General features: G+C 48.4%; 1 protein-coding gene across 23 annotated transcripts in view; it reads left to right on the top strand.

The window, feature by feature from the left end:
- Dock9 (dedicator of cytokinesis 9) overlaps positions 1-13,142 on the top strand; it is a 258,321-nt gene that overhangs the window by 110,391 nt on the left and 134,788 nt on the right. For all 23 annotated transcript variants that reach the window (XM_021203260.2, XM_021203261.1, XM_021203258.1 and 20 more), the window contains exon 2: positions 6,876-6,992. In XM_021203260.2, coding sequence (XP_021058919.1) covers positions 6,876-6,992 — 117 coding nt within the window. The remainder of the gene's footprint in view (positions 1-6,875; positions 6,993-13,142) is intronic.

Genomic DNA, 13,142 nt, shown 5'->3' with positions numbered 1-13,142 from the left:
CCCTCACCCCTACCTCCCTCTCTCCCTCCCTCCCTCTCTCCCTCCCTCTCTCTCTCTCCCCTTCATTTCACCCATGGCCATTTCTCTGGCCTCCTTCCTTGGGGCCAGTGAACTAGCCCATTCAAGAGCAGCTTCCCAATAAACCTGCCTTTAATATATTCTAATCTGGCTTGATTTGGCTCTTTTCACTGAGGAGAACTAACCTGGATCACTTGTAACTCGTGCGAGGGGCCACTGCTCTGTGCAGAGCATCATGTATTGAAACTCTTCAATAGCCACACGATAACAAGAATAGAAACGGTCACTTTGTAGATAGGCATATTTATTATACATTTTTATCACATTTAATTCTGTGTGCATATACACTCACCACTGCATGTCTGTGGAGGTAAGATGACAACTTGCATTGGTCATTTCTTCATGTGAGTCCAGAACCTCATGGTACACAGGCTGTGCATTAGCTGCTAAGTCATGCCTCTGTCCCCAGAGGAGACACTTCAAGGTGAATTAAGTTTCCATTTTCCTAAGACCTTGGGGTCTGAGCAGATGACGTAGTAGAGTTCCTGCCAAGTTGGGTGGCATCAGAGTCATCTAGAGGGTTTGTTGAGCCTGCGCTGGGCCACCCCAGAGCTGCTGATTCATGGGGGCAGGGTGAGCTTGCATTCCCAGATGCCACTTCCAGATGTGGATGCTGGCTGTCTGGGGCTGAGCTTTGGGATCCCTGGGCTGCTAAGAGGAATTCGCACAAACCGTCTTCAGTACTACGTGATATTCTGGGGACTGGGAGACAGGGTTTCTCTGTATAGCCCTGGCTGTCCTGGAACTCTGTAGACCAGGCTGGCCTTGAACTCAGAAATCCACCTGCCTTTGCCTCCCAAATGCTGGGACTAAAGGCGTGTGCCACCACTGCCCGGCCACAGTTTTCTTTAGTTCTGTTCATCTAAGAAGTGGATGAGTAATTTTGGAAAGCCGTGGTTTCTTATAAAAGCAACATTAAAACCTCTCCTGTTCATCTATGATCATATTTGTTTTAAACAGCCAGTGATCCTTAAATGGATATTCTCAATCAATAAAATCACCATTCAGTGACAAGTTCTAGAATGTGAGTGTTTTTGTAAGTGTGCCCTGCAGGGGGGATTGGACATGTTCTTGGTTCTAAGGTAGAAAACCAAACTCACAGAAAACTAGTGTGTCCCTGCTGGTGTACTCAGAGCAGGTGTGTCCCTGCTGGAGGGGTAAGAACAAGTGTGTCCCTGCTGTAAGGGTCAGAACAAGTGTGTCCCTGCTGGTGTACTCAGAACAAGTGTGTCCCAGCTGGAGGAGTCAGCACAAGGGTGTCCCTGCTGGCGTAGGCAGCTTTGACGGTGACTGGGCACAACTGAGAGTTTGGTGCTCCTGTGTGCTGGGCTAGAGTCTTCAGATCCTCGTGGGTGTGCTTTAACTTTCAAATCTACATTTAGGTAAGCTCTCATTTGCCTCCTGTGTTTATCACAGTGTTTTGGTGGGAGGTGAGGGGAGAACCTTAGCCAGGGCTGCAGACTTCCCTGAGGGACTCAGGATGGCCCATTCCTTCCGAGCACATCTCTAACAGGAACGTTACAATGGATGGTCCTCAAGTCCAGATGTTTGCACAAGCTTGTGGTACACTGTGGTGATCCTGTTTCTGCTGCTGTGACTAGGCGTCATGACTGAGGCAGCTTATAGAACAAAGGTTATTAGGACTTTAAGGAGTCTGTGATGGGAAAGTAGAGATACTGGGGCTGGGGCTGGGAGATGCCATCCTGAAGTATGAGCAGGAGCAGAGAGGACACTGGGAATGGCACCAGGCTTTGGAACCTCAAAGCCACCCCCAGTGACATACTTCCTGCAGCAAAGATAACTTCCTCAACCTATTCAAAACACCACCAAACAGGAACCAAGTCTTCAAACGTCTCAGTCCTTGGGGGACATTCTCATCCAAACACCACATAGTATGAAAGTTTCCAAACTTTTTTTTACCTCAGTGTACTTCAAGGGGACTCCAGACATGGCTCAGTGATTGAGAGACTGCTCCTACACAGGACCTGAGCTGGATCCCCAACACCTGTGACTCCAGCTCCAGGGCATCTGGGCTCTGCAGATACCAGCACTCATATGTGTGCACACATGTGTGCACCTGTGCACGCTCACACACACACATATACATGCACAACTACTTCTATTTCCCATCTTCCGTGTGCTAATGAGCACTCTAGAGAAGACCCTGAGCTACCGAATGGTAATGGAACTGTGCTATGTTTATTATGATCTCAGAGGGCTGTTGGTTTTGTTTTGAGACAAGGTCTCACTGTGTAGCCCAGGCCAGCCTGAAACTCCAGCCTGAGCCTTGAGTGTGTTGGCTTGCTGGCAGTTTCTGGTCTTAATGCCGCGGGCAGTGGAAAGAGGGACGCATCTCTCATTCTGCGATGGGAGGTCGGTATCCCCTGCTGGAAGGTGTGTGTGTGTGTGTGTGTGTGTGTGTGTGTGTGTGTGTGTGTGTGCGCGCGCTTGCGAGTGGTTCCTGCGCTTCTACTGCCTCTTGTAGTCCATCTTCTTCTCCTAGGTCTCATTTTGCTGTGCATGCTATAGACTGGAGGTGAGCACCCCAGGTTTGAACGGTGCCTGGCCTGCATCTCAGAGAGGAGACTGAGAACCCAGAGGAGCAAGGACTCCTCTGTAGGAGCCATTCCTTTGAATTCCAGTGCCTCCTACCCGCTCAGAGGAAGCTGGCTCACAGTGTTAGACATCTCTCATTCTTTAAGCCGTGGTTCACAGTTTCACTGTCTGCCCCAGGCTTTTCAGGAAGTCCTCGGATGTTTTCCCCCTCACATTGATTTCCCAGCAACCTGGAGTGTCTGTACACTGGTGTCCTCCAGGTCTCCTGCAACACTGCCCCACCCCTCACCTCTCCCTCCTCCACCCCACAGTCCACTGTTTTGAGCAACTGGTTGCTTCTTGTACTCATTAAACCCAAGGGGAACCTGTCATAAAGTTGATGGAGCTGAATTATTTAGCTCCCTCTCTTGAGGTTTGGGGCTGGGACACCAGCAGTTCACGTTTATCAGCTTGCTGTTTTGTTTTGTTAACTTTTCACTGATTCTTTGAGATTTTTATATCCTATACCCCAATTCTATTCATCTCCCCAAAGGAAGAAAATCTCATTGTGGAAGCTGTACTGTCACAGGGTGTCTGTCTCACAGTATACCCTTTTGTCCACACGTCTTTACTTGCAAATGTCCATTGCAGTGAGTCATTGGTCTGTTTTGAGGCCTCTGGCTTTGCTGCACCATCAACTCTGGAACCTCACTGGGACTCATCTTAGATACCCTGTTGTCGTGTGTCATGGAGATCCTGCAGCTTTGGATCTGTAGGACTCGCCCCTTCATGAGCTCCAGCAGTTCATAGATGGAATTGAGGTTGTGATGGGCAAGCTCAGAGCCCTGGGTCTGGGCCTGGGTGGTAGCTGAACTGGTCAGCAGCCATCTCTCCCACACCCACACCACCAGGGCGAGCTCTCCAGCACTGTCCTAGCTAGCTTATCTAATGCCGCAGTCAGTAAGGAGCAGAGTCAGCTCTCTTGCTTTCATGACCTTGGGGGCCAGCTCTCCCATTGAGGGGGAGGCGTCTCTCCCTTGTACATGTCACCCTGGCAGAGGAGTGGCAGGGCCAGCTCTCCCACATTCACATCCTCAGGGCCAGCTCACCCGAAACCAGGGCCAGCTCTACTGTGCTTCCTGGGTGAGGCGCAGGTCTGGTTCTCCTGGGTACTATAGCTGCCAAGGGGCAGGGTTACCTTTCCTGTCCTCATGTCAGCTGGGGACCAGCTCTCCCAGGATACTCAGGAGAGGGGTGGGTCCAGCTCTGCGCAGCTCTTAGACTTCAGCATGGCCTTAGGTGGCAGCCCAGACCAGGGACGTCTGCCTGGCCAGAGATCCAGACATGAACCTCAGGGGCAGCTCAAGCGAGGGTCTCCCCATGGCTTTAGGTGGCATCAACAGCTCCTCACACTCAGGCTGTTCCTCCCTACCCTCGAGTCTCCAGTTCTGCCTCTCTTCATTGTGTTTGCATCCTTCTTGCTTCTCTTTCTGTTCCATTTCTCCTCCACTTACTTGCTCATAGAGGAACTGGGGCCTCTGGGTGTCTGGAGTCATCTCTGAGTGCAGTGTCCTGCCTCGGCCATGTGGTACCAGGCTTGGGCCGCCTCAGGCTTGTTCCCTGCCTGGGCTGCATGGTGCTGGACTGGAGGTCCATGAGCTTGTATTCATAACGGCATCCCACTTTAACTTTCTAAGCTATAGGTTGCCCCAGATACATCTGCACCTATGCGCCTTGCACCCTGGAGTCCACCCTTAAGCTCAGCTGACTCTTTCTATTCCAGAAGCTTCCTCAGGAAGCAGCATGTTGTGGGTGCCTCATTTATCCCCGATAGTGAACAAGGTGGTTCTGCACTGTGCCAGGGCCATTCTAGGTGCCGGAGATGCAACAAACAGATACCTTAGCTTTCAGGGAGGTCCAAAACCTCCCTGGACCAGGTCAGGGTTTCTGTAGGGTCAGAAGCCCCGTCCTGGGTCTCTACTATGCTATTCATTTAGCTCTTCTTCACAGATACCTCGTGTCTCTCTGGCTGTGGGCTCTTCTGGGCAGTGGCTGTATCTTCCTCACCTCCCTGTCCCAGGCCTGGTATGGTGCACATGGGCAGGTTAAGTAAATATCTGCAGAGCGCAGGGATACACCTTGATAATACTGCGTGCACACTAGACAGCGAACCTGCCAGTTCTCTACGCTCACCCTGATGGCGGGCAAGCAAGGAGTCCTCGGATCCAGCAACTGCAGGAAGTAGGAGGTAGCAGCCGACAGGCAGGAGTCCTCGGTGTGTATTGGGCAGACTTCGTAGGAGGGTTCCTGAGGCTTGTTAGCACCTGGTTCAGAAGCACAGCCTGCCCTGTCCCCATCTCCAGCAGATGTCTTGGGAAACAGACTAGGGTTTCATAAGTCTTCATCTCAGCTGTTTAATAGCTTCCACCCCCATGAAGAGAAATCAAGGAAAGTCCTAAATTCTTCATGAGCAGGAATGATGAGCTTCTCACCTCTCAGATGGAACCCATTGAGAGTCGCTGCTTCCCCTGTCTGCTATTTTAAGAAGCGGCATTCAGGATCTCATGTACATGTTCCCATTCCGTAACGGAGACAGAAGAAATGTTTACAAAGTTCACAGGAAGTCCTTGTGACCGAGGGAAGAGCACAGTGGGATCACTCTGTTTGTTTTCTGAGACTTGCTCTTCCCTGCAGACCTCGTGTTGGGCCATAATTGAATTATTTTGTGGGCGATCACTCTCCAGGTCTGCTGGCTTCCAGAGGCATCCCTTTTTCCTGGTACCTCCAGACTTTTCTGTCTGGATTTCCAGTTTGCATGAATTTGGGCTTCTGGTCCAAGCAGTCATGTGATATGGTGGGGGGAGGGGGTCCCGAAGGCCCAGAAGATCAGTTAGCAGCAGGGTATGGAGGCTTCAGTCTCTCGAATCCATGAGCACAGTCCCTACTGTTTCTAACTGTGTTCAGAACCTCAGAAAAGCTATGATTTCCCTGTCCATGACTTGGCTAATGTGTGTTCACAAGGTCCATTAAGATAGGAACACTTTTTCTAGGCCATTCTGACCCCATGGTCCTTGAGGCAGGCCATTCCTATGAGACTAGTTGGGACACCATACTGATTTTATTTTATTTTTTTGGTGAAGAAACCATTTGTAGGTAGTGGGCCTGCTGAACCCTAGCAGTATTTACCTCCCTCCTGCCTGGATAAATGGCATACACCAGACCACTCACTGGCCTTCTTCTGAATGGCAGCCTGCTGCCTTGGTGGAGTTGCTCTAACAGAAGAGGCTCTCTGAGCACCTCGCTCCCCTCTCCCGCCCACACCCACTTGTGTTCTCAGCCCTCCCTGACACGAACTGCATCAGTACTCAGTTCAGTTGATTATGTGAGCGTCTCTTTATATTAGCTTTGGGCTCAGCCCTGGATAGCGGTGTCATCTCTATTATGGTTTTTCTCTCTTAGGCCTTTTGTCTCTCTGTCTTTCTGCATGTTCCTGCCGTTGCTGGCTGGTTGTTTCACAGGCTCATCAACGGTGGAGGGAATTATCTTTGAGCATATCGGGTAGAGTCGAGTATATGCAAAGCATCCACTAAGAGGGAGGAAGGACATGCTTGTAAGCAGTGACTGAAGTGTATTTGTAATAGCAAGGTACATTTAGTGTGTACTGTGGTCCTCCAGGCTCTGCCTTTGATGTGCATCAACCCCGCTGACCCAACAGCAGTCCCTGACGACTGTGCTTCCTGTCTCCTCTTACCACTGTCTGGCCTTCTGAGTGATTGACACCTGAGTGGTGTGTATGGCCCTTATAGCAGCAGACCCAGGTTCTGTGAGAGGCCAAGCGTATAGAGGGTAAGGCAGCATGAGGAGGACACCATGGTGGTAGGAACATGAAGCAGCTGGTCACATTGAGCCTACGGTCAGGGGCCCCTGGGAGATGAATTAATCACTCGGCCTCCGTTTTCTTTCTAAAGTCTGCAATTCCAGCTCATAGGATGGCACTGTCTTCATGATAGAGACAGCTGAAAATCCCACCAGAGTGCGGGTCTCTCTGTTGCTTAAATAATGGAATAAGCATCACTCTGACTGCACAGGACACCGTGAAAACATTCCCTCTGAAAACATTTTTTCTTTCATTATGTTTTAAGAATGGAAAGCTGGGAAATACTGTAGTCTAGATGCATAAAATTCTTTTGCTTAAGAAGTTATTTCAGTGAGAGCATTTCAGTGGGAGCATTTCAGTGACTGTGCCTTCCTTGGTTTTCCAGGCAAAGCCAAAGCTGATTGAGCCACTGGACTACGAAAATGTCATCGTGCAAAAGAAGACCCAGATCCTGAACGACTGTCTTCGGGAGATGCTCCTCTTCCCTTATGATGACTTCCAGGTCAGCGGCTACCACCATCAATAGATCTGTGTTATTGTAGAAACCTTGGGAAATATTGTGGTATAGATTTGATCATACACAATTTTCTATACATTGAATGGCTGTTTGATTGGTGAAGTCGTGATTGTACAGATGGGAATAGAGCCAGTCCTGGTGACACGGGTCTCTGTATTCCTAGCGACTTGGAGAACAGAAGTAGAAGGATCCCGTGTTCAAGGACTAACTGAGGCACAGAATGATTTTAAAGCCACCCTGGACCCTATCTCTAAATAAAAAGTAGAAAGTGGTCTGGGGGGTACAGACCAACAGGCCTACCTAGTACATATGATGGTTAGAGAGAGCACTTACCTGAATATATGATGGGTTGTTGGTTTACCTGCATGTATGATGGGTAGTGTGTTTAAAAGAAAAGTTGTATGATTGTGTACCTTATTATGACTTCATATTTTTAGTGGGATTAATTTTTCATGTTAAAAATAAATACATATACTTAGAAGGTACACTTGTACCTCTTATGTCTTAGAAAATATTTTTTTGGGGAGATTTTGAATCAAATTTTTTGATTAACTCAGGATGCTAGGCAGGTGATCTACCACTGAGGTATATACCTACAAGCCTAGTTTGCTGTTTTTTAAACCAGGTATTCTAGAATCTGCTGGGAGCCGCAGAGGTTTGTCGTGCATCCTGTAGGATGACAACTGTGGACCCTGCCCTGAGAAGCCCTGAGCTGCAGGTTCCTAGAGGAAAGGGCAGCGAGGCAGGAGCAGTGAAGTCGGTCTCAGAGCCAGGACTTGGGTGTCTTTCCTTGGAGGGAAGCAGGAGCACCCAGGAAGCTCCCCTGCTGTCTGAGCTGACGCTTGAGGCCCTTCAGCCTACAGCTATGTGACAGACAGGAAGTCTTGAGGTTAAGGAGCAAGGTAAACCATCTCCCTAGTGACCCAGGACCACTGCAGTCTGCTCAGAGGTTCTCAGTCCTGTTCTTCTGGGCCTCTTCCCATGGTTTCCTCAGAGAAAGCCAAAGGCTATCTGAAGCATCTTAGGCCATGAACTGTGCTGGTGTTCAGGAGTAGATTTGTTTCTTAGTCTTATAACCAAGAATGAAAAGCTGTATTTATAGACATGAAAAAAAATTGCCTAAGAAAGAAAAATTCAACATTAGTGTCTTGTGCCATCTTTTCTCCCAGGGACAAAGGACCCAGATATTCAAACAGTGTAGTCAAAAGATTAAAATTTGGAGGAAATCCATGCATCTCTCTCACCCAAAACCATTTCTGTGATATTCTAAGGGACAGAGAGCTTCACCGTCCCCATTCTGGCTGAGAATGAATGAAGAAGTGTTGGTTTCTGTTGTAGGAAAATTGTTCCAAAGCTGAAGGAGTTTGGCTGTTGGCCGTGGCCTACATCCTGGCAGTAGCGATAGGGTGCAGCTGAGTTTGGTCACTGTTCTCATACAGACTGCCACTTTGTCATGGGAGAGACGTTTACACTGTTGCTTCAGTGATGACATCAACTGTCTAATTACAGTGTAGTTAATGACTTAGCAATGACACAGATTCCTCCTGTCTCTATCTTGGTAGACAGAGTAGAAGCATCCCTGATAACTGTTTCTGGAGGCATTGTAAGCATACTTGGTCAGGGAGAAGCATCCTTTCTCATACAGAAAAGGGATGACAAGCTTAGGAAAGGGGTTAAACAGTAAGCGCAGTGCAGGAGAATATAATAGTCACCCTCAATGAGCAGCTGCCGTTAACTGTTACAGTAACAGAGCATGGCATAGATGTCTGCCAGGTGTGTACAAATGCTCATACATACACATAGAGGTTGTGCTGCCTTAACGTGCTTCCAAGTGGGCAAGCTGACATTGAGCCCTAGGTATAATTTTATATCGTCATAGAGCATAAAAGGCAGTAAGTACCGAAAAGGATATTTGGAGGCAGTTTATAGGTCCCACTCACATTTCCTAAAAGTTAGATTCGTTGTTAGTATAAACCGTCGATACATGGGAAAGAAAAGAGTGTGTTTACTCCACTTCTGAGTATGTACCTGAAAGACGACCTGGGGTCAGAGATACAAAGATGACTTATACAAGATGCTCCATAGGTGGTGAGTCACAGGAAGAAGAGGATGTCTGCCCACAGATGAATGGAAAAGGCAACAAGACATCACAGTATTGACTTGTGGGGAAGGAGATGCTTATGGGCCTGTGCCACCACACCCAGGCATACCACACTCTTTAAAAGAGTTGTGGTTATAGGATTTCCAGCTAAACGTGGAAGTACAGTGGTCAGTCATAGAACTGTGTGCAGTGTCAAGGTGTCATCTATGTGGGATAGTAGTTTACATTCCAAAACAAGGTATATCCATTGTGGGATATTAAGGTTTCTATGGTACATCTTGTTTCATTTGTATCTTGTTTTGGGGGTGGTATTTTGTTTGTTTGTTTTGAGACAGGGTCTCAAGTGTTCCAGACTATCCTCAAACTTGCTATGTAACCAAGAATGCAAGGGGATTTAAGGTGCCAGCGAGGATGGAAGGGATTGGTGGTTCTAGGTTTTCAGAGTCAGGACAAGCCTCGTCTAGGGAAATGTGGCTACACCATTCTCTGTTGGCAACATCCTGACTTCTATCTCCCCTCCCGTCCCCTCCTGTCCCCTCCCCTCCCCTCCCTTCCCCTCCTCCCCACCAGTTCTTTTCCTCTTTTACTTACACACAACCCACAATGATGTACAAACCAGGAACCTGAAGAGGAAGCCCAGTGCCAGGACTTACAAAGGCCTGGAAGTTCCCGATCTCCTTTCCCATCTATGTTTTGGAAAAGAAAACAGTCTTGTGAAGCTGGCTGTGCAGCTGGGTTGAGAGTACATGTACTTAATACTTAAGCCTGGGGGAGGGGCTTAGCTTTGCCTGGTACTAAGGGCCGCACATACAGATCAAAATCCCGGATTTCACGCCACTGAAGACCCAAGGAGAGGAGTGTATCGTGGTTGCTCGTAAGAAGCAGGAGGTTCAAAGCACGCTTGCCGTCATATAAATCACATCCCGTGAGAGCCTATTCTAGAAATATAAAGACTAACTCTCACCGCGGGCGACCAGAGCCTTGGTGAGCACCGTGCTTATGGAGGAAGAACAGACACTGAAGGACAGGGTGTGCTGCAGGGACCCAGGCTGTTATAGCTAGAGCTGCTGGCCTAACAGGTGAGAGGCCCCTCAGGGTTGATCTTAGTTCCATAAAACAAAGCTAAAACACAGGAAATTTACCTTGGGAGCTAGGGAGAGATTCACCATCCCCACCGGCCCATTCCCGGTGTCCTGGAAGGTGACAGTACGCTCAGAGAGACCTGAGAATGAACTTTTCTTCTCCCTCCATCAGGTTCATTCTCTCTAGTCTTTGGACTGCTTTTATTGTTGCTTCGGGTTTCTTGGTGTTGTACACTTATTTTTAAATTCTCGATATGTGTGTTTGTGTATATGTCTATGCATGTGAGTGCAGGCACCAGAGGAGGCTACAAGTGTAGAATTCCCCAAGCTGCAGGTAGATGGTTGTGAGCCACAGTGACAGGAATGTTGGTGACTGAATGAGAATTCTGCTGGAAGAGAATTGTAACATCTGAGCCAGCTCAACCCTGGGCGAATTTTTGTTTGTTTTCAACATGATTTTATTGTTTTGTAAAGTGTTTAAGCATGTGTATGCACTTGTCTGAGGAGGCCAGAAGAGAGTGTTGGGTCCCTGGAGCTAGAGTGACAGTTGTTAGTAATCTTCCAGTAAAGGGGATGCTAGGAATTGAACTTTGCAAAGAGCATATAAGCTCTTAAACAATGAGCCATCTCTCCAGCCCCTCTTTGGGAGTTTAAACTTTCCTCAGAAACTAAATGGAATTCTTTGAGTCTTTTTCTTGTCCCAAGTTTGTTCATTTCCTTAATTACAGGTGAATTAAACATGGAGACTGGGGGCATGTGCATGAGTGTACTCGAGCATGTGTGCACACACATGCCTGTATATTGGGTCAGCTTCTCTGCACATGGCATTGTCAAAAATGAACAGAAAATGGGAGTTAATGGCCAGTAGCAGAGCTTTGAGGTGTGGTATGGGAATGCCCCACACTATTTGAGTTTCTGGTCTAGCTTGGTGCTGGAGCCTCTCATGAGCAACTCCCATGCTGTGAGACAAATGCCTCCTCCAGATCCTTGGAAAGATGTCAAGGACCCTGTGCACAGTTGGTCAGCTGTAGCAGTTCCCAGAGTCCTCTGCTGTTGTGGTTTGAGTGTTGCACTGTATCCAAAAAACACCCAATGTACAGAGAGATCCAGCCACGTGGCATTTCTAGGCGAAGTCAAAGGGAGAGATGCTATAGACACACAAGACACCATGCAGTTGATCTCAGGCCTGGGGCAGGGGCAGGGTTGGGGGGGGGGGAACGACAGTTGGGAGCCATCCTGGTAATAGACAGTAGGTTGAAACTGGAGATAACTTTAAAACATTGATGTGGGTGCCGCATTCCTTTGAGCTGGCTGAACATATTAATAATTAAGAAATCAAGCCAGGGCTATTTGTGTGAGAAGGCAGTGGGGGCTGGGCCAGTGTCTTCTGGGTGGCCTGGCCATGCTTTGTGTCTCTCTCTTCCCCCAGGTACTGAGAACCTAGCAGAGGTTGTCCTTTTCAGTGTAGATTTCAGTGTAGAAGCAACGTTCCTCTGCATCAAGTGTGCAGAGGTTTGAAGGGATAATTTTATAAATAAAGCCAAAATGATGACAAGGCTGGAATGCTTTATAACAGATTGCTAGGCGGGCTCTGCAAAGATGGTCACATTTTTTGTGTGTGGTGTCACATTCCTATAATCCCAGCCTTTGGGAGGTGTAGACAGAAGGAGCTATAGTTCAAGGCTAGCCTTGGCTACCTAGTGAGTTTGAGGCCAGCGTAGGTTACATAAGACCTTGCCTCCTAGAGGAGAGCTTGCTGCTGCTTTCTGACCCTGTGTCTCAGTAGTGGCTGAGGCAAGGCCGCCCCACCCCGGGCTGTCTACTTGGTATCCCACCTCCCTTCCTCTGGGAAAGCAGCCACACTCCCTCTCCTGTCTGTTCTTGGCGTCTGTTTTTCTGTCTGAGAGAGGCCACTCCCAGCTTTCTGCTCCTGGATCAGAAGAGACAAATACTTGGTCACTATCCTTGCAGCTGGCTCAGGTTACAGCGGGATCTCTGATTTAGTTCATTGTTCTCAGGGTCTCTGGAGGAAGGGTGGGCCTTTTGTTTCGGGCCTTTAATTAAAATCATAAAAACATGATTTATGTGCCCAATGGATATGCATCATTCCCACCAGAGTATTTTTAAATAGTCGAAGGCCATCATGAAGTGATTAGTAAATAACCAGTCTTGTGTGAGTGGAGAGGTTTAGAAAAATCAAGATGACATAACTGTGTGCAGGGGACTGTAGTGTTTATCTAAATCCATGTAGTAAAAAGTAACTTGGGTAGTATTAAGTCAAAGCAAAGTCAGTGTTCATCTCTTGTTTTTCTTTTGCCTGTCTGGTTTCTCAAGGCTCAGTTGCTAGGACTCAGCTTGGGAAGGAGGCGGGGCTTAGAATTCTGTGTTCACCGAACAGTGGAATTTCTGAGGCACTGAGGAAGCTGGAGGTCCTAGAAGGCTTGTCTGCGGATGTGTGGGGGCTGGGTGAGGGATGGGGGAGTTTCAGGCTTTCCCCGGGATTACACACACCATCAACCCAGGAAAGACAGACCTCCAGGGTTTCCCCAGCCAGCTCTCAACTCAAAACCTTTCTTTACAATGTCCCTTCTCAGATTCCACAACGTGAAGATTAATGAAATGACTGGCTTCACATTTCTCCTCCTTGGAAACTTGAGCTTCTTGGCAGGGTGGGGTGGAGGATAAGGGGTTCAAGGTCATGTGTGTAAGATAGACCCCTGCATCATCTCCTTGGCTTCTGGACTTGGGTTAGTTTAAAAATGGGGAGCTGAGCTTAAGCTCAGAAGACAGGAGTGCAGCAGGTCCTGGGGTGGGAAGGGTGGGGCATTGCCAGGTAAGGCACCTGCTGCCTCTCTGTGTCCCATCCCCCACCCCACCCCCACATCTCCTAGCTGGCCCAAACAGCCCAGAAATTTGGCTCCAGGACCCCCCCTCCCCATCTGTGGATTCCAA

The sequence above is a fragment of the Mus pahari genome, chromosome 8 (genome assembly GCF_900095145.1).
Source record: "Mus pahari chromosome 8, PAHARI_EIJ_v1.1, whole genome shotgun sequence".
NCBI lineage: Eukaryota > Metazoa > Chordata > Mammalia > Rodentia > Muridae > Mus > Mus pahari.
The sequence above is the reverse complement of the archived record's forward strand: the minus strand, read 5'-3'. Positions and strand labels throughout refer to the sequence as shown.